At 34.0% G+C, this 26,331-nt stretch overlaps 1 protein-coding gene across 5 annotated transcripts; it reads right to left on the reverse strand.

Moving 5' to 3' along the window:
* Window positions 1–584: 584 nt before the first annotated feature.
* On the reverse strand, window positions 585–26,331 carry LOC132312611 (MADS-box protein AGL42-like). 5 transcript variants are annotated; one of them, XM_059811034.1, is made up of 9 exons: window positions 26,240–26,331; window positions 25,791–26,162; window positions 25,461–25,645; window positions 8,481–8,562; window positions 2,375–2,436; window positions 2,164–2,263; window positions 1,892–1,933; window positions 1,719–1,760; window positions 585–861 (listed from the first exon to the last, which is right to left on the reverse strand). In XM_059811034.1, the coding sequence occupies exons 3-9, from the start codon at window positions 25,640–25,642 to the stop codon at window positions 745–747; spliced, it is 627 nt and encodes a 208-aa protein (XP_059667017.1). In that variant the 5' UTR covers window positions 25,643–25,645; window positions 25,791–26,162; window positions 26,240–26,331; the 3' UTR covers window positions 585–744. The 5 variants fall into 5 exon arrangements, with proteins under 5 accessions (XP_059667017.1, XP_059667016.1, XP_059667015.1 ...); XM_059811033.1 differs by lacking the exon at window positions 26,240–26,331 and having other exon boundaries at window positions 25,791–26,192; XM_059811032.1 differs by lacking the exon at window positions 26,240–26,331 and having other exon boundaries at window positions 25,991–26,191.

The raw sequence follows: 26,331 nt of genomic DNA on the forward strand, positions 1-26,331 counted from the left end.
ATAATAATAATAATAATGCGTCTGTGACCGTTGCTGATGTCTACCAATTTAATCCTCTTGTTATGGGAGAGAGAAGGCATTGAAACTTGAATTACCTATCAGATTATCTCTGTATGAGAATCTTTCAAATTCAAAATTCATTGCTCATCTGTCTGAGATTATATCACTTACGACTGCTGTTATGCTCAACTCTACCGGAGTTTATCAGAGTCTACCGGAATTGATCACAGGGTAGCTGTTGCAACGGTTATTTCCCTTTCGAACATGGCACATTGGGCTGCTGTTATTGGGCTGGGCCTTGCCTAGTCATATTTTTTATGGTTCTGTTGTAAAACATGGGCCTGTAGTACCTAGCACTCAGGCCCATCACTGTACGCTGACACTTGTATATTACTTGTGTTTGAATTTTCGGAAAAAACATATAATTTGTTTATAAAGAAAAAAAAAAAAAAAAATGATCAAAACATTTTCATAAACAGGAAATCATACATTACAATTCCTTACTACAATATGACATTTCCAATACGCTTTATGTACAGTTATAACCGATGGACACAATTTAAAAATACCACCACATATGGAAATAACACAAAGTCCATTCTAGATTTTTATTGTTGCATTGGTTTATTACATGAACATATATATGAAACAATTGACAACTGCCATTATTTCATGTGGAAAATTAGAAGACTTACAGATGAGAGAAATATGCAGCTCATGCCAACTCATTCACAACTCAATCTTCTAGGGACAATGCATTTCAGGTAGGCCAATGAATAAACCTGTCTCCACCTCGCGTTGACTACACTGGTTGTGTGTTGTCATCATTTCCTTCGGTCTTGCTGGTGGCTTCGATGCACACTAACATCAGAGGAAGAACAGTTGTATCAACGCTCATTGTTCAATAAGCTTCCGGTGAGAGAATATTTATATGTAACGAGAAAGACTATAGTTGTAATCAAAAAAAAAATTTGTCACATAAATAAAAATGCATTTATTTCAGTGATACCAATAATTTTTCAGAAGCACTAAAGTCATTTTCATAGGTAACTCTTAACAGCATTGGTTTATTTCATGAATACCTAACAAGACTCGGGTTTCTACAATCCATTATGAGTGTGGTGTCAAAGATAGAGTCACTGGTGTTACAATATATAGGTGTGACGTGTGACTTGATCAATGAAAACTCTAAACCCGTGACAATAGAATAGTAAATATTTAAACTTGGTAGCAACTTACGGTTGCAATATTCATATTGTATCTAAACTAAAATGCACAACATGGAACTGATAAAGAGCTCAAATTGGCATATCCTTATTTATAAAGTAAGATTGCAGAAATCGAGAGAACATTAATGCAATCTTTCTCACCAAATCGATCATCACATAAATCAAATATCACATATTCATTATATATATTTATTTTATAGTTGCCACTTGTCAGCCGGTTATCTGCGGACTCATGGACCTCACGGTAGAGAATGATCATTCTGTGATGACTCAAGATTTATAATTCCCCAGCAATTAACTTGAACAACTGAACAAGATTAGGATTTGAAAAGTAAATCAATCACTCTTTTGTAAATTAGCCCTAGTAACTTAATGAACTATTTTACTGGGAAAAAAACCTCTTAATGAACTGCGAGTTCATAACTATAACCGTGTGCAAGGAAATACAGAAAAATAAATAAATAATAAATAAACAATCAAAAACTTCACCTTTTCCCGTAACTTGGAATTTTCTTCCAACAAGAATTTCTCCTAAAGATGAGAAAACAATATGCTACATATTAGTGAACTACAAAAGTAAACTAGTGGGTATCATCGAAGTTTTTTTTTTTTTTGGGTAAGGGCATAGAATCAAAGTTCCATAATTAAACAACAATGCATACCTTCACTTTTAGTTGTTCAATTTCCTCATTGAAAACTTGAGCCTGTAATATAATTAATTGAAAACTTATTAAAGAAAAAAGATGCAGTCTTGATCATGTGTTGCTGAGAAGAGATGGGAAAAACCAAGAAGAAAAAAGAAAGCATAGGTTATTTTTCCCCCTTCTTTTATCTTTCCATCTGTAATATATATATTCATAAGCTACCAATTTTTAGTCTTACTTTCTTTATTCCATGCCAGCTAGAATGAATTCCATTTTCTGTAACAATGTACCTTTCTTGCTCTGATCTTTCTTAAGCTTTGTTGCAAATGGCTTTCGATTTCGTGGAGCTCCTCAACTGAACAGGAATCCAAACCTCGCCCCAAAAGTCTCCTGTGAACATACCAAAATCAGAAGTTCAGCAAAACATAGGAAGAACACTGCATGTGCAATCAGACTGGTTTGCTACAAACACTGGACAAGTAAAAGGAAAAAAGAATGAACCATTGAGAAACTTCAAGTTGCTCTATCGTCTTTTCCATGCTTGTTCTTTCATCCTTCAATTGCTGCATATGGAATTCAATTATTCAATTATATATGGATAGAAATTTAGAAAAGAACCAATGCAAAACATTGCTGCAGAAAAATGTCGTGTGGTTGGTGAGATGGATGGTAATATAAAGATTGGGAGATTATAAAGTATTGCCTTTAAATTTAAAGTATTCACTTAGGTTGATTTTTGACTCAGCTTCAACACTTTCTTCTTCTACCTACTCCATTTTAGAAAGAAAAAAAAATCCAACTCCTTTCTCCATTTCTTTTTCCTTTATCTTTTTACTGTTTTTGCTTCAACTTTATAGCTTCATTTCATAATACTATTCGTTTGAAATTAATCACCCTAAGAGCTTTGTCCTAGTACTAGCTAGGTGAGTAAGAACTCCATTCCGCCATTAGGGTAACAATTAATCTCAAGCACCTTCATAACATGACTTGGATTCAACCTCCAATATGCTTCCGAATCAATGGATCTGTTGTTTTCTATAAAATTTCATTTTTCTACTTTATTTCTTGGGCTCTTTTAACCATACCACTGCTTGGATCTTGATAATCTATCCGTGCACTTCATTTAGATCATGCTTCAAGGTGAAATTGGTGAAAACTCTTAATATCTTAAATTAGAATATATCAATTTTTCACAAACTGGATACATTTTCACCTCTTAATATCCCCCTCACTTGATTTTTGCTGATGATTTACTGCTTTTTTCTCGCATGGAGATGTAAATTATGTCAAAAATCTTAAGGAGAGGCTGTTGACATGTTTTGTACAATTTTTGGGCTGAATCCTAATCTAGCTAACAGTGTTGTATTTTTCTTTGAAATTACCAATCAAGTTTGAATAGTGTGAATTCCAGTATGGATACAGTCACTTTCAAATAAGCTCAAGTTTGAAGAGTGTGAATCCATAACAGGGATTAGGGAAGATAGTTAATAGAGTCGAGAGTTAGACATTTAAGCATCTCTCCTGTCCCAGTAGGCTGCAACTGTTCAAATCAGTGCTAATTACTATTGAAAAAAGACATTACAGCAAGTTAATCAGGTACTCAGGTCATTCTTTTGGACTGAAGCTGATCTCAGGAAGTCAGGAGCTACAATTCCTTGGTTTGTCATCTGTTCCCCAAAGAGCAGTAGGGTTTAGGGCTTCCAAAACTGAAAGTTAAGTTGCTTTCTTGAGCCTTATCTGATCCTTACTATGTCCATCTCATCACAACCTGTGGCCTGTTTGGTTGAAGACCTACCCACTCAAAGGAGTTTTTGGACTCAGCATCATGTTGACTTTTTCTCTTATACCACTTTCTAACTTTGCTCTGATACCACTTTGTTGGAAATAGTGGCCTAGATACACACAATACTCAATAATATTTTGGAAAAGAATGATATGAAGGAATACTTGAATAATTATTTTATTCCACTTATACTATTATTTGACTAGAGTACATGAATATATAGGCCACATGAACATAGGTGTAACAACTACATTTAAGTATTTTTCAAAAAAAAAAAAAAAAAACTACATTTAAGTGCCCAATTACTCACACTAACATAACTTTTAGGCTTAACTCCCACTACTCCCACTAATATGGTATTTAGGAGGTTTAATTCCCACTAACATAACCATTTAGACTTAACTCCCATGACCCTTGGTTTTACATAACTTTCATCATCACACTAACTCTCATATATATACTAATTCTTATTAAGATAATTTACTACCCACTAACATGCTAAATGCCCACATACACTATGTAAGACAAATACTTAAAATGATTAATTAAATACTAAAATCAAGTTTAGTTTTCAACACATCCCTCAAAATGTTTCTTGGAGCTAGAGGAAGTTATTAAGCCTTATGCTCTATTCGGTAGGAAGGAAGAAAGAGAGGTGGAAAGAAAATAGGAGGGAAGGAACAAAATTCCTTCGTTCGGTAGGAAGGAGACATGGAGGGAAAGGATAATAGGAGGGATGTCTTATCCCTCCCTCTTAACAAATTTTCATTTGCCCAAATTTGGGCGGAAGACGGGAGAAAAAACAAGTGGAGCTATTACAATATTATCCTTTCCAAATATTAAAAATTAAACCCTACACATCTCATCTCAAGCAGAAAAGAAAAAAAAAAAAAAAAAAAAAAAAAAAAAAAACTATCAAGATATGATTCATGTGTTATATATATATATGGATTGTTTGTTATATAATTTCCTTATTAGTAAAAAAGAGGATTCAGAAGAAAAAATACACAGTCTACATAAAGAAAAAATACACAGCCTACATATATATATATATAATTAAAACAAACAATAAATTAGAGTGAAATTAATGGTACTGTTTAAATAAGTAGTAAAGATAATGGCTATTTACCAGGAAAAAAAAAATAATAATGAAGGTATAATGATAAAAATAATTTTAAATTCTCCCTTCCTTCTCTCGCAACGAATAAAGGAATTTGGTATGTTCTTCTCTTCTCTTCCATCCAACCGAATAAAATGAGGGAAATCCATAATCTCTTCCCTAGGGATGTCTCATCCTTCCCTTCTTCTCTCCCTTCCGTCAATTTACTTCCTTCCTAACGAACGGAGCATTAGAGTCATGGTAAGGCCTCCATTGAAGCATAGGGTTGGTAATGGAAGGAACACCATGTTGTGGTTATACAATTGGATCTCATTAGGTCCACTGTGCAGCAGCCGAATAAGTTCATTCTTATAGGTCAAGCCTTCCTAACCTAAGAAGCACAAACACTTTCTTGAGGTGTCGTGTCCGACACTGACAGCCCTAAACATGTCCGACGCTTCATGACCGTTTTCATTATTTAAAAATAAATTTTATTATTTTAGATACTTGGCCAACATGTCTCACACACTTGGTCAACACATCCTACACTCTTCGTCTTATATAAAAGAAATACAAAACAATATTATGAACATGCATCAAAGTATTCAACCTCTAAGGAATAAAAACATAGCTACAATAGCAAGATATGATAGTAATATCATATATAATATAACATTTTCATTTTTTATATTCAAATAAAATCATCTTCTAACTTATCTAACTTTAGTATATAATTTATAGATTAATTAAAATTTTATAATTGTCTCATTCAATAGGTATATAAATGAAATTTTATATTTATAATAGTTGTGTCGGTGTCCTATTTTTTTAGAATTTGACGAACATACTCGTATCGTGTCCACATTCCATGACTGTATCCATACTTCTTAGCAGTTGTAACTTTAAACGTGCAACAGTTTTGTTTTTTCTTTTCTCTTTTTTTTTTTATTTTTTTTTTTTTATTATTATTTGTTTTCTTTTGGGTAAAGTAAACTTGCAATAGTTACTCAATCCTCATATTTGAACCCACTCAATCTTCCACTCCCATCTATTGATATTGAGGACAACATTATATGGACTCCTTAATCTAGCCACAAATTCTCCATCCCACATACCCTTATATTTTTGGCATAACCAGCTCCTCAGGTTCCTTGGCATCATTTGGTGTGGTCGAGACATTGCTATACATAACCTCATGCTTTGGTTTGACATTCACAGTAGACTCCCAGTGAAGGACAAAGCTTTCATGGCCTATCTCAACATTCCAAATGTTTATGTTTTTGTGTATGGGTGCTGCGAAAATCCATTCTCACCTCTTCTTCACCTGTCCTTACTCATCAGTGATAGGGGAGTTCTTTCAAGAATTATGTGGGTTTTCACATCAGGCCAACAGATTGGCAAGATTCTGTGGCTGGTCTGTGGCTTATTGGCAATCTCTGAAGAGGTTTCCTCCTTGTCACAAGCTAGCTTTTGCAAGCTGCATGTGTGTAATATTTCCATTGGAGAGAGAAACAATAGAGTATTCCATAATTCTTCAGACAGACCGCCAGAGGGTTAAATGTTGGCTACCTTATAGGCTTCTTGAACACTCTGTTGGCTCCAGACTCCAGAGTCCTCTCTTTCTTTCGGGCCTTTGAGATTGTTGCATGTGGCTTGCTGTCTTTTGTAGGCTTGATTTATCCTCCCACTATACAATTTAATCTAAAAAGAAAAAAGTATTCCTCACCTATGACACATGATCATCTCGGATCATAGCTTTGATTTATTAAGATTTCAAGTTAAATATGGTTATTATATGTCAAATCTTTCAGAATCATCATGGCTTTGATAAGACTTTGTTAGGTTGTTCTTATTACACAATTCTTTCTGAGTAAATCAAATAGAATGTACAAGAGGGACAAACCCAAAGACCTCAACGACAAAAAAGAGAGCTAAACTGCCTCAAGACTACCCAAGAAAAATAAACCAGAATTGAGAGAAGGCAAGTAGCCACAAGAGAACACCTGCTACAACAATTGTTGGGAATATTTAATAAAAATTAATAAATATGAATAAATACTATTATTAATTACCATCATTATTTTATTTTATTTTAATTCTATATTTATATATGAAAACAGTTGCAAACATTTAATTCTTATAAATAAAGACTATCTCCCACACTTTGGGGATATTCTTGAGTATATAGATGGGTGTGAGGCTGAGAACCTATACTTGGAAGAATATCTTTTCTTCTATGAAATATTATTACATACTATTTTATGTTTGAGTTTGGGGCAACTTTGACACTATATTGGTACAACTTTGTATTTTTTTGGACGTGTTCAGAGGAGATCACTAGATAGGGGTTGTATCTTGGAGTCATGATGGTCAGCTAGCACTTGCCCGTAGAGAGAGCATATGACTTTAGGACAATGCTTGCATGACTCTTCATTTTTTTTTTTAGGTAAATGGGTAAACTTTGAAATATAAAGAAGAAGAATGTAAAAGAGGTCCAAATAAGGACAGTACAAGTCCAGGCCAAAGACAACAAGAGTTGTCACGAGATCACCTAAGTGATCAACAGAAAAAAAAACAACCACAGCCAATACAAACACAGTACTAGACACCATTTAAGCCACACCAATACAACAAACTACCAGGTACTTCTATGAACGGCCAATACACACCTTCAACCAGCCATAAGCAACACCCAGAGTCTGCTTCATTATTTAGGCCAATTGTTTCCTTTTAGTTTATTATTATTTTTTTTCATTGTTTCTATTATTGAGTTAATTTGTATTGTTCAATTTCTATGACTCTTTGTTGTATCATGTCTTGTTCTCTTCCACAAAATTTATGTTGTTTAAATTATAAATGTTGAGAAGGTCATTCTTGTATTCTATTCCATTATAAATTTAAATTTGTTGTAATTGTGTTATATTCTAAATATTTTATTTATATTTGTCTCATTGAATGAATTCTTATTCCAATAAAACTGATATGTTTTTTTTTTGTGTGTTATAATTTATATACAAGTTCCCCAACAACACTATATATATAAAGCTTTAAAAGAACTGATAAAGAGTCCTCTGCCCAAAATGATTAGCCTTCACCTGGAATAGAGAATGAAACAGCTGCTGGGAAGTGTCCATGCAACAACTATACTCCTAGAAAGAGGAGAGTCTTTAATTCTGTGAGCAAGAAGTTTACACCTCGAAGAGTGGAGTAAATACTCCAGTTAAACTTCAGCTAACTATAATTCATGGGGGCACTTATGAACTTCTATAGACACTAGTTATCTAGTACATTTAATATAACTACTCCTTCAAGACACCTAATCTACTACTTTCCTCTACTCTATAGCAACTCTGCACCTCCATACATGCCAAAATAATATGTCTTTTAAATTATCCAATGGCACAGATTCTGGATACTCAGGAACTAATTTCCAAAAATCATGTTGAATTTCCAGCAAATACTGTAGTAGGAAATAAAAATAGGCCTCTGGTGCCCATCACTCAAATACTGATATGGAATGTGGTATGTATGATCCTGATCCTGATCCTACAAAGAACCAACCCTAAAAACAGCTACACCTTCCATGTCTTCAGAAAACAGATTAGTAGAACATTTTTCATCCAATATAAGTTATGTTACATGCCTATCTATCACATTGTTTACTTTTTGAGCAAATTTAAATGGAGGAAACATTGTATCAAGTAAAGACTCAACTTATCATCTACCTGCATGTATTGTTGAATTTCGGCACTGATGATTTGCTCCTTTTTCGCATATTCACGGAATCGCTCTACCAAATTTTGCATGCTGAAGCATTCAAGGAAGAAGATGTCATATATAAATATATACATACACGTATTATTCTAATTGGAAGAAAGAGTACTTCTTGTGAAACATACCATCCTTTACATCAATAAATGAGAGAGAATTTATCTTTCTCCATCATTTAATATATAATGTGGCCTTAGGAACTCATTCTAATGACAATATTAGACAAATGCCTTCAAAAGCTTTCAAGTGAATTTGAGCGAGACCAATCATATATATGCTTTGAGGAAACTAATTTTAGGTTCCACAATCAAATAAACCCTTGTACTTTAGAATTTGTCACAGATGTCTTTGACTCCTATTGCTTAATAGACTTTTTAATTTCAGAGGCTCTTTAATCCTATTTTGAATCCCGAAAGCTTCTGTTACTATGGTTTAGCAGTGTTTACATAAAGTTGAAAGTGAGAGAGCTTCTATCAGAACATATATATACATCATTGAAATTTCTGAATTCCATTATACATTATTATGAGGAACTTGGAACACGTTTGTTGCTCCTAGAAAAGCAGAAGCTTCAAAAATGCCTGGGCCACTCTAACCAAAGAGAGTGAAGCAATGATAAACAATGTCATGCATTCATATAACTAAGTCGGGCACACATACAAAAACTATTATGTGTGTTTGTGTCTATATATATATATACATTCATATAACTAAGTCGGGCACACATACAAAAACTATTATGTGTGTGTGTGTGTTTATTTTTAATCACTGATAAAAAGTGTGGATCCTGCTAGTACTATATACCAGCTTGTAAGAGATTTTGAATTTTGAATTTTGAATTTTGAATTTGAATTTGAATGATTCTCATACCTTATCAGAAAGAGATAATTAAATGTGAATTAGTTTTGAAGTTTTGAATATTTGTTGTAAAATCAATTTCATGAAGGTGTGTTTTATTAGATTCAAGCTCCTTTCAGTGTAGGAGCTTATCCTTGATTATCGAAGAGATTGTATCCGAATGGAATTATGCATAAAGGATGAGAAAGACTAAAATAAAATTTAACTTGGAATTAGCGTGAAATAACGAGAAAGGAAAGAAAAGGAAAGGAAAGGAAAAAGAAAATTTTTAAATTCTTTTGAAAGTTTGGTTAGACAGAAAGTGAAAATTTTGAAGAAAATAGAATTCCTGCATCTCATGAATTTTTCTCAAAACGTTTCGTGTATAAAACACTGGAAAAGTTTTACTTTCTCGCGAAAACTGTTTTTGTTAGAGTACGTTGTTGTTTATGTGTAAAATTTTTGTTATCGGATCAAAACTATATTTTCAATGAATGACATCCACTGAAAATCAAACACTTAACTATTTCTCGATTTATAAATTAATATTGATCAACGACAATAACCTACATACGACAATCCTCGTGTCATTGAACTTGAAACCACGGGACGAACAAATAAAAATTATTAAAAATAATTAATTAAATAATTAATAATCCATATTGTACTATTTATTTACTAAAATAAACCATTAAATATAAAGGGTATTTATATAACATAAATTTAGTTTTTTTAAAAGTATTTGAAATTAGAAGGATATTTTGATAAGTAGAATCATTTTTTTCTTTTTTCTTTTCATACTATCCAAACTAACAAAATAATATTTTCTAATAATTTTCTTCAAAAAATTTCTTGCTAACCAAATATATGATGAAAACTTAATTTTCCTTTCTTTTACTTCACTTGCTTTCACTTTCACTTCTCATCATAATTTTTTATTTTTTTAGCATGCATTTGGTTATAATGAATTTTCTTCAAGAAAGTTGTGAAAAAATACTTTGGATAATATGATTACAATAAAATGTAATGATTTACCAAAATTGTCCTTACTTTCATTGAATACGATAAAAAGTCTAAATAAATTAGTATTGAATAAATATTTTGTATTTTAATATATATATATATATATATATATATATATATATAAGAACGTAAATAAATAAAATTGTAGGACATTAAGAGATATATAGATTATTATACTACTAATATAAAAAAAAAATTATCCATAAACAATTCATAAAAAAAAAACTCTGCAACACATTTTACTTTAGAGATATCTAAAAGGGGGCATAATTATAAGTTCACATAACTTTCTCTCGAAAACAAAATTTTCTTGTGTTTTTAGTAAGAAAAATTAGGTGATCAAAAGTTACTTTCCTACAAAAATTTTCTTCTCCTACTATTTGAACTCTTAAAAAAAAAAAAAAAAAAAAAAAAAAAAAAAAAAAAAAAAAAAAGGACACTTCTTTTCCTTGCTATTTATGTCTAACCAAACTAAGCTAAAGTCTAGTCTTTCATTACACTCGTTGATTTCTTGTGTTAAAATAGATTTCCTTGGGGTATTTTGAGCAAACGATCAAGGCCTGTTAATATTTGTTTCCTTCATTATTCTTTGTTCCCTTTTTTCATAAGATTCTCTGTCGCTTTCAAATTGTAATGGCAAGATGAGTTAGAAGTTAGAACCAACACAATTTCAAGATACCAATACCCGACATCTCTTAATGTTGGAAATTTTATGTTCATCAAGCTGACACAATCAAATTTTCTGTTGTAGAAGACCTAAATAATGGGACTTATTGAATCACAAGATATGCTTGGATTCATAAACGCAAGCTTTGTAATGTGATGTATGACATAATTTTCGACGAATCTGATTTTACTAAAGCAGACTCATTTTTTTTTATTGGAAATAACCCAATAAAGAAAACCAACAAGCTTTAGCTAGTGGCTCATGCTAGTTTTAGGCCAAATTCAATAGTTTAGGGTCCCCAAATCGTGTTTTTCACTCCTATAAAAAGACTGAAATATTTCAAAAATATTTGTTCATGACCTAAATGAAGTCGAATTATTCTGAATTTTGGTACTTAGTAATATTTACTGATTAGGTTTCTTATTTTATTTTTTTCACAATTTTTAGAGAGAATGTATTTCGGGGCTTATTTTTAAGCTTTCCTTATATTTTTAATTTCGTTATGCTGATAGATTTTCTCATACTATTTTCCTTATGGTATTATGTTCTCTATTATAAATATGCATGTATTGTAAGAGTAAATTAAGAATTCAATTCATTTATTAATTATATATCACATTACTCTGCAATTTTTACTTAACTTTGTAGATTCAAAGTTGTTTGTTCTTCGTGAACTAACATCCACTCGGTGAGTTGGTATGAGAGACTTGTCTTCTCCAGAACTAGGTGGCAATTCGTGTTGGTGGGTCATGTTCATGTCTTGTCAAGACATATGTGTCTTGTTAAATGGGTCGACACGAACACGACATGATTACTATCGTGTCAATAAACATTGACTTGAACACAACATAATTATTAAATGAGTAACATGACACGCGTAACTCGTTTAATAAATAGGTTAAGACTATATACGACACGAAATGATACGACAAAACACATTTAAGTCATTTTTTACACGTATACGACACATTTATTCGACACGTTTAGCTAAATGGGTCATTTTTAACACGAACACAACACGTTTAGTTAAACAGGTTAGTCGGGTTATAAACGTGTTAGTGTGTCAAACAGGAATACGACACGTTTAATTACCATGTCAATTCGGGTCAACATGATTATGACACGAACACGATTAAGCCAAACCCAAGCCCACTTATTTCGTGTCATATTCGAGTCGTATTAGCGTATCGTGTCGTAAATTGCTACCCCTATCCTGAACTGATGGTTGAGAATCATGGTGGTGGCTACCTCGCTGGCGATGAAGATTGATAGGAAGCGATATTTCTAAGGGGCTGAATTTCAGGACTTTCAACGTGAAAAACTAGTAGTGCTGCAAGATATGCAAGCAACCCTTGCTAGTTAGGCTCGTGTTAGGTCTAGAGCAAAATCGCGATAACAACAGGTTACGTAACACTGACGAAGATGACACTCACTTTGTTCATAATCGTAACCCCTTCCCTTCTAATAGTCAATCAGCCTGTGAGGAAAAGGTGTTTGGGGGCATAGAGGCGTAGGAAGTCATCATGATCATATGGATTATGATTCTAAAATTTTTCTTATATATGAAGATTGACCTTCCCACTTTTACTAGTTTCCTTTGTATTAAAGATTTCTTATTGGAAGATGTTGAGAGGTTCGTTGATTACACGGGGATTGAAGAGGAAAAGAAGGTAAATATGGCGACCTTATGGGCCGGTGTGCCGTAAGTGGGTGTAAGAGGCACTGGCAGGCTACTACACTAGGCGAGCCACAGGTGTAGAATCCTATATCGCCTGGGTCTGGAAAGGGGAAGTGTTATATACGTAAGTGTGTCGCTCCAATTGGTACGAAGCTTTTTGGAATAAAATCCAATAGCAAAACCGTGCGGGCTCGGACTCAAAGCGGATAATATCAAACCATGTAGTGAAGTGGGTCGTTACAAATCGTATCAGAGCCTAACCCACCCGGAAGTGTAGCCAACGGAGGCATTGGGCCCAAAGGGGGGTGATTGTGGCGACTTTGTGCGTGGGTGTGTCGGTTGGAGCTCCCTCTTCACCCCTGTTGCTCAACAAACGGAGGATCCGTATTTCCATATTCAGATCCTGAAGTGGCCTCCATTGATGAGGAAGAGCGATGCGTTTAGAAAAATGTCTCAGCTGTTGGCGGGTGCAAGAGGCACTGACAGGCTACCTGTAATACCCCTAATTTTAAAAGGATATTTCTAGTATTTAATTTTTGATTTAATTGTTTTTTCTTATTTGATTACTTGTTTAATTATTTTATTGTGTTGATTAAATATTATTTGTTTAATTGGTTTTAGTTAATTATTTAAATTAAATTAAGTGCTGAATTTATGTAATGGGGAGTAATTACCTGTTTAATTATTAAACTGATTTAATTGTTTTATTTAGTTAATGTACTGTTTTTTTTTTCTTTTATGGTAACTTAGGGTTACAGTGATAACTTGGATTAAAGTTCACGCAAAGGTAGCCGCCATATGATACAACTTGATAGTTTCATGAGCCGGTTAGGATTGGAATTAGGGCTTAGCCTCTAATTGTACATGGATTATGGTTAGTGTTAATTTACACCTATAAATATATATAATACGGTGGTTTAGGGTTTAGAGAAAATAAACGTGCGTTCTGTAAACCACAAACAGAGCCTCTAGTTTGGTAGTAAAAACCAGAGAGGTACAGAGAGAACCGGAGTGGGAATTTGGGTGGTTCACAAAACAGAATCAAGGAGGGAAGTCTGTTGTGTGTTACTGGACTGCAGTAGGAGCAGCAAGGTTGGTTTAACACTCAAAGACGTGGAATTAGTTTTCAAGTTTGAGACTCAAAAGCAAGTCTCTGTTCTTCTCCTTCCCTTTAATTCATGTTCTGTGCATGCCTAGTTAGACTCCAGGGATTTAATTAAGGCTAAAATGGATTTAAACCAACATAATACCATGTCTTTTATGCATACATGAATTTTGTTTAAATCTCGTTAATTAACTGCTTTGAATAAACTTTGATGTTTTGCTATTTGTTTCTTCTGTGGTTTACGATTAAGCTTGTTTTAGTTGAGATTGGTAATATGATTAGATGCCTTGTAACTAATCTGGGACTGAGTTTGAACCCTAGAACAAGTTCTTCGAACAATATCTAACTGCACTACATTAATCTGAAAGAATCTGTTGTGACTTGCTTAAAATTTGCTAACGTGGATTTTATAATCGTTGCTTTAAAACTTGTGTTCCATACATGTTTTAATTGGATATCAGTGGTCTAAAATTTAGGTAGGACTTAGATTGAACCTAGAATAAAATTTAGAACACATTACAGGGGTTATGTAAGTCACTAGAGTTGAAGAAAACGAAGCTAGAATGGACGAGGCTGCTAAGAGGAGGGAGAGAAGGCTCCCAACCTTCTTAGAGCCGACTCCCAAAAGGGAGAGCCAGCTCTAAGTGTCTTGGAGCCGGCTCTAAGATCCTAGAGCCGGCTCTAGGTGAAAACATAGAGCAGGCTCTCATTTTTCTAGAGCCTGCTCTTCTTGAAAGGCACTGTAATGTAGTTGTTTTTTTTTTTTTTTTTTTTTTAAAAAAACTGTTTGGGTCTTCAGGGTTTCTGCAATTAATCTAAATGGTTTTAAATGATGTGTGGGATTGTATAAGGCTAGTTTTATGGTGGAAAAATATAAAATCATAACTGGATTAGAGATTTGAGCAAGATAAACCTAAGAGAAGATGGGTAGTTTGCTCACTGTTTACTAGTTTTATATACTAGAACTGTGTAAGGTTTTATATATAATCTAATTGCACATAATCATATATTTTTTCAGTGCTATAGGTATGGTGAATTAATTGAAATCAACTATACTTAGTCTGGATTTAATTGGTACTTCAATTGTACTAAATTGTATCAAGTCATGGATCTTGTTAGAGGATGTAAATGGTTGTGTATGCGATAGCAGTTTACAACATTGGATGTGATTTTAGGTCCTATATTGAATGCCTAATATTTATGTATATGGATTAATTTATCTTGTGCATATTATGGTTGATGACTATTTAATACTGTATTGTCAACTATGTTAACCGGAGGATTGTATGTACCGGTATTGGACGGTGACATATTAGGTATGAATTAGTTCAAACACTAAGTTCTACCTAACTTGGATTAAGGTATAGATTAATCATATAGGTTATGTCCATCACCTATTTATGTCATGTCAATCAAATAATTGAATGACCTACTGTGGTTTCATGATGGAGTTGTGATACATGTATCAGACCCCTATACAGATGGATGATATTTTGTATTAAGAGTACGGACTTTATATATATTTATTATATGGTGTCATGGTATGAGTTTGAGTCTCAGGACCGTGGTTAGGGCGCGTATATCGTCTAGGATGGATAGCTGGATAGCAGTTGCTGTTTCCTGGTAGGTCTAGGTATACATGACCACGTAATGTGCGATTTGCATGATATCTCTACTCAGGCTGTGACAGAGTTATTGGACTAGTGAGCGTCCTATAGTGTGTAATATATACATATATGGACTACTCTAGATATTGTTAAGTCTAACTAGGATGTATTTGCGTATCGGATTTCTGTTTGGATCGTAGCAGATCAGGACTTGCATGTGGGTCTGACCCACTCTTTTATTTTACAGGTGCTCGTCAATTCCAGGGTTAGAGCTTGGTTGTGCAGAGCAGATACAGACTTCTATTCCATCGACTACGTAGGACTGCTTACTTTTTTAGCTTTGGATCTTATTTTAGTATTTTCATTTACAGTTGGGATTTTTATTAGGGGTCCACTAGATGGAATTCCGAGTTGTTAAACTTATGGAGTTTTGGATTATCAGATTTGAATAATTTTATTTTAAGGATTTTCAATTAGCATTCATTCAGTTTATTATTTTATTTCTTATTTCATCTTGTATTCTGTATTCGTTAAAGTATTAATTGTTTGATATTTCCCTCGGGTTTGGGCTTGGGCCTGATCAATCTGTGTCTCGGATCCGAGGGGTATCACACTACCACACAAGGCGGGCTACAGCTGCACAATCTCATATCGCCTAGGTAGAAAGGGGAAGTGCTATATAGGTGTCACTCCAATTGGTATGAGGCATTTTAAGGTAAAACCTAAGAGCAAAACCGTGCGGGTTCGGGCCCAAAGTGGACAATATCATACCATGTGATGGAGTAAGTCGTTACAAATGATATCAGATCATGACCCAGCAAGAAGTGTGGCCAATGGAAACGTTGGGCCCAAAGGGGGTGGTTGTGGCCTCTGTTACATGGACTTTTCAAAAGTAGTGAAGTATCTGTGTCAGACACATCTCTCTCGGACATGGGTATGGGAAATGTGTCCGACATTTTTGTTTGGACATGTACTTAAAAAGGCATAGTCAGTCATTCAATTACATTATATTATTACTTTAAAATGAGTTGAATGCCTATATTGAATATTATATTAGATAAAAACATTTCTTTACTCTAAAAAATAAAATAATTAATAAAATGAATAGTTAGCCGTGTCCGTATATCCTTCTGTTTGGAAATTTGACACGTCTGACTCATGGATACACACCCGCGTCCGACACCCATACCCGAGTCCATGCAACATAGGTTGTGGCGACCTTATAGGCAGGTATGTTGTGGGTGGGTGCAAGATGTTAGGAATTGTGGCTCATAATTCCCACTAATATTGGTTTTTATTTTAGAGTTATTTTATTATGTTAATTTCTTGTAGAGACATGTCTTGGACTCTAAGAAATTATAATCCTTGTCCACTAAGGAATTGGGTATAAGACTCTATAAATAGACACATAGGGTATTGTTGAGAGGTATGAGTGGAGAGATGTGTAGCCCATAAGGGCAATCTCGTGAGGGTGTAAGTATAATGGGTAGAGAGGGTTTACGAGTTTATAATATCTCTACATGATTATAATGAATCTCCTCATCCATTGAAGTATCCTTGAGTTTGGATGAACTGTGTAAATTTTGTGTTGTGATTTGGAATTCACTTTTCTTTGTATTGCTTCCTCTATGCCCAACAAATGGTATCAGAGCCAACAGTTTAGCTAGGATTGATGTTTCAAAAGATTAAAGAAACACAAGAAGTCTTAACAACTGTTGCAATGGGTTCAGTTGCAGGAGGAGTTAATCAGTCGGCTTGCTCAGTCACAATGGTTCGTCAGGGATTGTTCTCTCAGCCTAAAAAAGAAACGGTGGTTTTGCTTTTAGCCAAGGTTTGTTCCCAACCTAAAAAGAGTGGGTCCGTTCTCTCAACTCGGAAAAGATGATGGTGGTTTTGCTCTCAGCCAAGGTTCGCTCCCAACCTAAAAGAAGAATCAATTCGCGCTCTCAGCCCAGAAAAGAGCAAGACAGAATTGTGTTGAGTTACATGGCAAGAAGTTCGAGTCAATGTGGAGCCTTAAAGGACAATACGGGTGAGTTGTCAGATTTAGTTGCCGTGGAAAGCGTTGATTGACGTGAAAGAATTTGAGAGCCAATATGGAGATTGTTAGGAATTGTGGCTCATAATTCCTACTAAAATTGGTTTCTATTTTAAAGTTATTTTATTATGTTAATTTCTTGTAGAGACATGTCCTAGGTTCTAAAAAATTGTAATCCTTGTCCACCAAGGAATTAGGTATAAAGTCTATAAATAGACACCTAGGGTATTGTTGAGAGGTATGAATGGAGAGACGTGTAGCCCATAAGGACAATTTCGCGAGGGTGTGAGTACAATGGGTGGAGAAGGTTTACGAGTTTATAATATCTCTACATGATTATAATGAATCTCCTTATCCGTGGACGTAGCACTGAGTTTGGGTAAACCATGTAAATCTTGTGTAATGATTTGGAATTCCTTTTTCTTTGTATTGTTTCCATGTGTTGACCTCTTAAATCGGCAGAGCCTGCTGATTAAGAAATTGTCTTGATGCGGGCGTGCCAGAACCAATGGGCTATATTGATACGATTGATTTGTGAGGTGTTGGACCCCATACAAATGCAACTTTTACCATTATTTATAGAAAACTAAAGAGTCCTAAAATGAAACAAATTACTCCCTAAATCTAAGCTATTAAATTACAATTAAATTCTCAAAACTATTCCAAGTAATAAGCCAAATCACGTATATTCTACCTCTGCTCCCTTTGTTGAAGAGTCTGATAAATATATTCCCACATTAATCTCCAAAGTAAGGATAAATATTAAAAAATAACTATATACAAATCCTTACTAACTAATAATTCTTATCACATGGATAAAACTTTTATCTCTTCAACAATATCTTCTACCAAGATTATCATGTGGATGAATCCCTCCAAACCAATACACTACTTTACCCACATGGTGCATGGTGGTTGCCACATCATCACCAAAATAGTTTCCACGTGATTTGCCAAAAAGGGTGTCAACAATACCCCCTAATTTTAAATATCTTATTGGCAAGCCGATAAGATATTTAAAGTATATTGGAAAGAATTCTTTAAACCATGGCTGAGCTAACCACTTAAAATAAGATGAAAAATTAATGAGCTCCAAAGTTTTATTTATTCAGAATCACTCATAGGATGATCTTATTTCAAATCAGCCATATCTGCCGATTTTGACTTCTTCCTGACTTCTCAAAAAGTTGGTTGATATCGGCTGCCCATAAAGACCCATAATAGACTTGCCCCCAGTGTTTTCCAACTCTGCTGATAAAACATAATCAAAATTGGCTAGAATTAAATTATTGTGAAGTGTCATATTAGTCAATCTGACCATTATCTCTCCCATAAAAATGATATCGCGGCAATGAGGAGTTTTCTCAGCTGATCTGTTGAATTTTTTATTACAATCAGGCCAACCTTGTTGTTGATCGACCATCGACTGCCCCCCCCCCCCCCCCCCCCCCCCCCGAGTACGAGTGGTTGATATACGGGAGCAACGGGTTGATTTACTACTTGCCGATAATCAGTTGCTGGTGGCTGATATGCGGCTATCACAGACTGGTGCTTCTCGACCCAGATCGGCTACAAAATTACTGGTAAGCTTGTTTGCTGATCTGGCTGAGTTGAAATCACCAACACCGGCTGGGATGGAGAAACGATCGCCAAAGGTAATGAAATCGGATAAGAAACCGATTCATATATAGTGAAATTTTCAGAAGCGTCTGCCGATTCTGAGCAGCCGGAATTAGAGCCATCATGTCATTTATTTTATGGAAATATTCGTTGATATGTGATTCCAGTTCAACGTTATAGTCATTGAACATGGAAGCCCGAATATCCATCTTATGGTCCATTCGCGTCATTATCTCCATGATTTGTGCCGATAAGATGTCAGATTGCATAGCCGATTCACCTTCAGCAAAAGGAATCAATTGACTTTCTTCTGCATTATCATCATCTACCGTGGTTACGGCTTCAGAATTTTTTGGCCTTAAAGGCATGTTTGCAATTCGCTCTATCACCCTATGGGTCTCACCGGGCGTGCCAAAATGTTGACCCCTTAAATCGACAAAGCCTGCCGATTTAGAAATTGGCTTAATGCGGGCGTGTCAAAACCAATGGGCTTGGTTCGAATTGTGTGAACCAAGTTAACTTAGTCTCTCTTGGAGAGCAGACGATTGTAGAAAGAGAAAACATTGAACTTTCTTTAATAGGTTCAATTGCCTCAAGTAAAAAGGACTTTAAAAGGGAAACGAATTGCAAATAAAATAAAGTAAATTAAATTGAAATGGAATTAAACTGGAATTGAAAGCACGGTAGCTACTGGAATTGAACGAGCGTAAGTGAATAAGAATTTAATTGAAAGAAAGAATATAATTGACCAAGGAAAATAAACTAGAATTTAATTAACTAAGGAAAGTTGAATTAAACAAGGAAAGCATAATTGAAAAGAATTGTATTGATACGATTGATTTGTGAGGTGCCATTATTTATAAAAAATTATAGAGTCCTAAAATGAAATAAATTACTTCCTAAGCTATTGAATTACGGACAATTAAATTCTCAAAACTATTCCAAGTAATGAGCCAAATCACGTATATTCTATGCTCCCTTTGTTGAAGAATCTGATAAATATATTCCCACATTAACCTCCAAAGTAAGGATAAATATTAAGAATAACTATATATAAATCCTTACTAACTAAGAATTCTTATCATATAGATAAATCTTTTATCTCTTCAACAATATCTTCTACCAATATTATCCAGTAGATGCATCCCTCTAAACCAAAACACTATTATAGATTTCATCTTTACCATATAGTGGCTGCCACATCATCACCAAAATAGTCGCCATGTGATTTGCCAAAAAAGGTGTCAACACCACGTGCCCAACACCAGAGGCGATGGCAGACTACCACACTAGGCGAGTTACAGGTGCACAATCACACATCACCCATATCACCTGGGTGTGGAAAAGGAAATTGCTATATATGTAGATGTGTCACTCCAATTGGTACAAGATCTTTTGAGGTAAAACCCAATAGCAAAACCATGCGAGTTTGGGCCCAAAGCGGACAAATATCATACCATGTGGTGGAATGAGTTTTTACAGTAAAACTAGTTGCATATAAACTAAAATGAGTAACTTCTGCATAGCGGGAATAGATATGAGTTTCTTGTGCACTATTTAAAAGACATCGATACAATCTTTGTTGAAGATCAAACGTCTTTTAAATGCCATATTTCTTCAACTATACTATATTTCTTCCACTACACCATGAGGAAATCTAGTTTCAAGAGTACCGGGATTGCAATTATATTGAGTTATCATTATCTTTAAAAACTCAGTTTCATCTTAAAATGGGCAAATTTAAACAAGAAGAAGAAAGTATAGAAAAAGTTATATGTGTCCAAAAATTAGAATGTGTCCAAGAACTAGAACCCCAAGACAGAAGAGATAAAAAGAATAAAGATAGAAAATGACTCCTTCAATTGTTGCAATGGATAGTGGTAAGACTTTTAATACAACAAAAGAAGATGATGGTGACAAGAAGGAAGTGCAAAAGGTATTTAAAGAGGCTTTTAAGGAAACAAACAAATCTAAAAATCTATCAAATCAAAAATTGGATACATTGTCAAAGAACAAAAGAGATGCTGAAGGAGTTCATGATTAAAACAAGAATAATAACTTGGAGTCAAAATCTAAAATGGGTTCAAAGAGGGGCGCAAATCCTCTGCTGTGCGATTTCTATGCTGTCTCCTGCTGTGAGCGTTAAGTGATCTTGGTTTGGCTACGTTTTACTCCACTTAATAGACACTAAAACTGTGTTTGGCAATTACACCACTATTTATAAGTAACATTTCACCACCATTTATAAGTAACATCACAGAAGTCTAAAACGTAATATCACATGAGTCTAAAAAGTAACATCACCATTTTTAAGAGGGTAACATCACCACTTAAAAAATAAAGATTATTGACAGTCAAATACCTCATGATCCCCTTCAAAATCCTCTTTAAATTAACATGTGACTATTTTTTTGGATATTCTATTTTTATGATAAAATTTAACTTAAAAAATATATAAATAATATGTTGAATTGAGTTAGATTTATGTGTGACTATTAATTTTTCAGCACTATGTGAATACTTTTTTTTTATGGTGAAGGTGGTGAGTGTAACAATTAATATTAAACTTTGCCAAATTTTTCTTTTGATGGTGAAGGTGGTGAGTGTGACAATTAATATTAAACTTTGCCAAAAAAATTTCAAAGATATGTTAAATAATTTAAAACTAAGTGCATGTTTTTTTAATATTTTGAAAAAAAAAAAAGATGTGGCTCTTTTCGTTATTTTTGGAAACAACGAGTGCTTTGTTTGTTGTCTAAAGTTAATCTAAGGGATTTTAATTTTGATTTAAATTCTTTAAATTTACATTTAAACTGTTTTTAAAATACTTTAATTTCAAATTATAACATAAATGATATGTTAAATTGAGTTACGTTCGTATGTGACATTACTTAGTCTACATTATGTGCATACCTTATTTTGAAGGTGAAGATACTTATAAATGGTGGGAAAATGTTACTTATAAATAACGGTGAATTGAGTTACATTTGTATGTGACATTACTTAGTCTGCATTATGTGCATACCTTATTTTGAAGGTGAAGATACTTATAAATGATGGTGAAATGTTATTAATAAATGGTTATATAATTGTCAAACACAGTCTTAGTGTATATTAAATGGAGTAAAACGTGGCCAAACCAAGACCACTTAACGTTCATGACAAGAGACAGCATGGAAATTGTACAGCAGAGGATTTGCGCCCGGTTCAAAGATATGTGATAATTTATGTGAATTAGAATTCTTTCAGGTTAGAAATTTCCGAAAACATTGGATATGAAACATGAAGTCCTAGAAATCAAGGATTCAAGTGGCGTCACCCAGCTAACAGGGAGGAAAAGCATTCTCAAATTGGCGCATGGTGAAACAAAGTTGGTATTTTACAACGTTATTAATACTGTTCCAATTGAGTTTGATTACAAGCCTAACCTTAGTTCCTATATATTAATAAAGCACCTATCAAGGAATCTGGTGATGTGGATAATTCAAAGTTCAAAGCATTACAGATTGATTAGATGGCAAGGAAAGATACATCTCCGAAAAAATTGAAGCAAGCTTATGAAAAATCAACATCAAGTCATTAATGGTATAAAATTTTGTTCATATTCATATATGATAGGTCAATTTATCCGTAGCCAAACTCACTGACGAGTTTTTTTTTCATGCAGGTGAGATTGATGTAAGACATAATTTTCGACCAGACTGTTTTGACTTGAGGAGACCCATTTTTTATTAGAAACGATCTAATAAACAAAACTCACTAGCTTAACTACTGGCTAAAACTGGTTTTCGGCCAAATTCAGGTCCCCGAAATCTTGTTTTTCACTCCTACAGGAGAGGTGCTAAGATAGGCAGGGTGGTCTGACTCTAACAAACTTTTGCGTGGTTGCACGGCTTGTTTATTTTTTTTGCTCTCTATATTTAATTTATTCATATAGCAAACTTTTGAAGTATAATTATTGGAGTTTAAAATCTAGTTATTGTTAGTTAAAATTGAACCTAAGATTTATTTATCTCCTTAGTGTTAGAGGAGTCTTGTTCCACATCTGATTCAAATGGGAAAGGGATTGGGTATACTTTGGGGGTATGCATTTTTGGGTTAGAGGTAAACAACACTTGACCGCTTACAGTTGGTATCAAAAGTAGACTCAGTCCTTAATCTGGTATCATGCAAATGTCCACCTAGATGAACCCACAGAGGTGCTAAGACAGGCATGGTGGTTCGACCCCAACAAGTTATTTTGGGGGTTAGGTTATATCAATATTGCGAGTTATAAAACACTGCCTGTTTTTGAGTTATAAAACACTACCCAACATTTTAAGTTTTTGGATTAGAATTATAGATTAGTGTCCACTCTTCTGACAGTAGAAGATTGGTTGACGACTGGAGCTTGCCCAGTAATTGCATTCGGAATGGTTAATGACCGGGCATGTATTTTGCTATGGTTAATCAGTACTCAGCATAGAATATTTAAATGTGATCATCATAGACGAAAATAAGGCCATAAAAATGATGTCTATTAGGTGATTAAGCCCATCAATCACAAAAAGAGAAGTTGGAGGGAGAAGAGAGGAGGGTAGGGACATTTATGTAATTATTGTAACAAAAAAGAAAATGTTACCATGGATGATAGAAGTTTTTGGAGGGTGGGGACATTCATGTAACAGAAATGAAAATGCTAGGAAGTAATTAAAAAAGATAGGATAACGAGTGATGGAAGGGTAGAGCGGAAGATCCACCATTTAGGAGAGGAAGGATTGTTTGCCTAGAAGGTAAATGATAAAAAGGGCAGCCAAAACTTACATGAAATGAAGTAATTAAAATGATTGTAAAAAATTAAATATTGTAAGAGACATGGCTTATAATAAGAAAGAATGGAATAAGAGAATTGATCATGTGTCCGACCCTATTCATACAAGAAAAAGGCAAAGAAGAAGAAGATGATGATGGTGCTAAGGTGGTGTTTATGAATCTGTGTTAGTGATTAAACTGTAATATATGCACTGGCTGCTTTGAATAAATCATTTTGATCCGAGAATTTCAACCCTTAATTAAACATTTGCAGAAACATATACCATTTGGTCATTTACATGAATCTTTCTGTCATTTAACTCTATTCTATGACCATGGCTGCTATGGTGCTAAGGTGGTATGCACTGGCTGCTTTGAATACATCGTTTTTTTTTTTTTTTGCCGGAAAGTTTTGAATACATCATTTTGATTCAAGAATTTCAATCCTTAATAATAAATTTTCAAAAACATATACCATTGGGTCATTTACATGAATCTCTCTTTGTCATTCAACTCTATTCTATGGCCATATCTGTCTTCCTTTTGTATAATAAGAAATATAAAGTTCATCGTTAGCCTAAATGCAAGGATTGGATCATGATTTGGATAATTTGAAGTTGCATATTTTATGAAAAGAGATTATGGTATAACAAAGAAACAAGGAAAAACTCTCATTTTGAATATTAAATGGATGGACCAATGGCTAGCCTAGGTTTCATGAAACCCTAAAAACATTAATGCATGTTGATCAGAAATGAAAGAGCTTAATTGGAGAGAAGTAATTAGCTCGAATGAATTGAAGTTGCTCCAGGAGCTAAGGTGTCAATGGAAATTAAAACAAACATGACTCATAGGGGAAAAAAAATATATATATATACATATATATACATATATATATTCATAAATTGCATCAAGTTTTCATAAAAAAAAAAAGAAAAAAAAAGAAGGGAAACAAAACCTAAAAAGGCTGAGGACTAGGGTTTGATAAGAGTTTCTTTCTTTTCTTTTCTTTTCTTCTTTTTTTTTTTTTTTTTTCCCCTAATTAAATAAGGAAGGGCATACCCTTCCAATACAAAGTGTATGGAATAACTCCACTTCCAGATGGTCAAAATTCCAAACCACAAGCCAAAAGAGCCAAGGGAATACCATACAATAAAAGGATAAACATAAACAAGTACATTTGAAATCATTATAAAACAAAGACTCTAGAGAAGCAAAGTATTTACTTGTCCGTAGAATCAATGAATAGCATAAAGATTTGTACATCAAATAATTTGGTGGGATTTTATTCCGCCCAGGAAGTGGAGAGAGCTAGAGAGAGATCTAGAGAGAGATAGAAGTACTTCTGAGAACTAATTAATTTAATTAACACACAGTACGTGATCATGGTACTTGAGGTCTTTGGAAGTCCACTAAACCATACCTTGTTGCTTAATGACTAATTAAATAAAATTAGAGTACGGAGAAAGCACAGAAAAATCAATGCACACATTGGAAACTGAATGGAACATGTACAGGAGGGGTATATTTCAGAAATTAATTGGGTAATAAAAATATGATAAACATACTTGGAGCTGCAATACTCGTAGAGCTTTCCTTTCTGGGAGAAGATGATCAAACCAATTTCAGCATCACAAAGCACAGATAGCTCATAGGCCTTCTTCAGCAGCCCATTTCGACGCTTCGAGAACGTCACTTGCCTGCTGCTTGCATTCTCAATTCGCTTCAGCTGAACTTTACCTCTCACCATCTCCTACATGTGTGTGTAAGTGTTCAAAACTTGGCAATGTTATATCTTTTTTTTGAAATTTAACTTAGCAATGTTGTATCAGTTCAATGTATAACCCTAAACAAATACCACCAAAAATATGAAGAACATAATTAAAATTAAAACTCACCAAAAATAGTAAGAAAATCAGGAAAAGTTGAAAGTGAGCTTAGCAAAGAAAGGGATTGAAGATTTGGAATAAAACCCAAGAAAATTTATAAACCAAAAACACTGCAGGATGGTATCAAAATAGCAACAAAAGCCATAAAGATCTAGGGCAGAGAACAGTAATATTTTCACAAAAGCATGAGTATAATGACAACCCAATACCCAGAATTGAATAAGGAACAAAGATACAAGATAAGACTTTTGATGTTTCAATCTCTTTATTTCCACACCGCAAAACTCAACATTTCCTGCTCATAAAATTCTCTTATTCTCTTCCTCTTTCTCTTTCTCTTTCTCTGTCAAGTTCTACCTCCACAAAGAAAAAGGCAAACATCTACAGAAAGTTGAAGAAAAGGGTCAAAAAGAAAAGAGAAGAAAAAAAAAAAAAAAAAAAAAAAAGGGATTTCACACCTTGATATGCCTTATTTTGGTAAAACTTAGGAAATTAGAAAGAGTGAAGATAAAGAAAGTACTATTAATAAATAGTATTAAAATAGTGCTAT

This window comes from Cornus florida, unplaced genomic scaffold (assembly GCF_030987335.1).
Source record: "Cornus florida cultivar Cherokee Brave unplaced genomic scaffold, ASM3098733v1 CherokeeBrave_3.0.0_Hap2_Chr06, whole genome shotgun sequence".
Lineage (NCBI taxonomy): Eukaryota > Viridiplantae > Streptophyta > Magnoliopsida > Cornales > Cornaceae > Cornus > Cornus florida.

Bases quoted from the DNA above. Each gene is read 5' to 3' on its own strand.
- LOC132312611 (XM_059811034.1), bottom strand. From the start codon at position 25,642: ATGGTGAGAGGTAAAGTTCAGCTGAAGCGAATTGAGAATGCAAGCAGC. The intron at 1,934-2,163 runs GTACATTGTTAC...ATTATATTACAG, and splicing joins GAAAGATCAGAGCAAGAAAG to GCTCAAGTTTTCAATGAGGA. The intron at 1,761-1,891 runs GTATGCATTGTT...TCTCATCTTTAG, and splicing joins TTGAACAACTAAAAGTGAAG to GAGAAATTCTTGTTGGAAGA.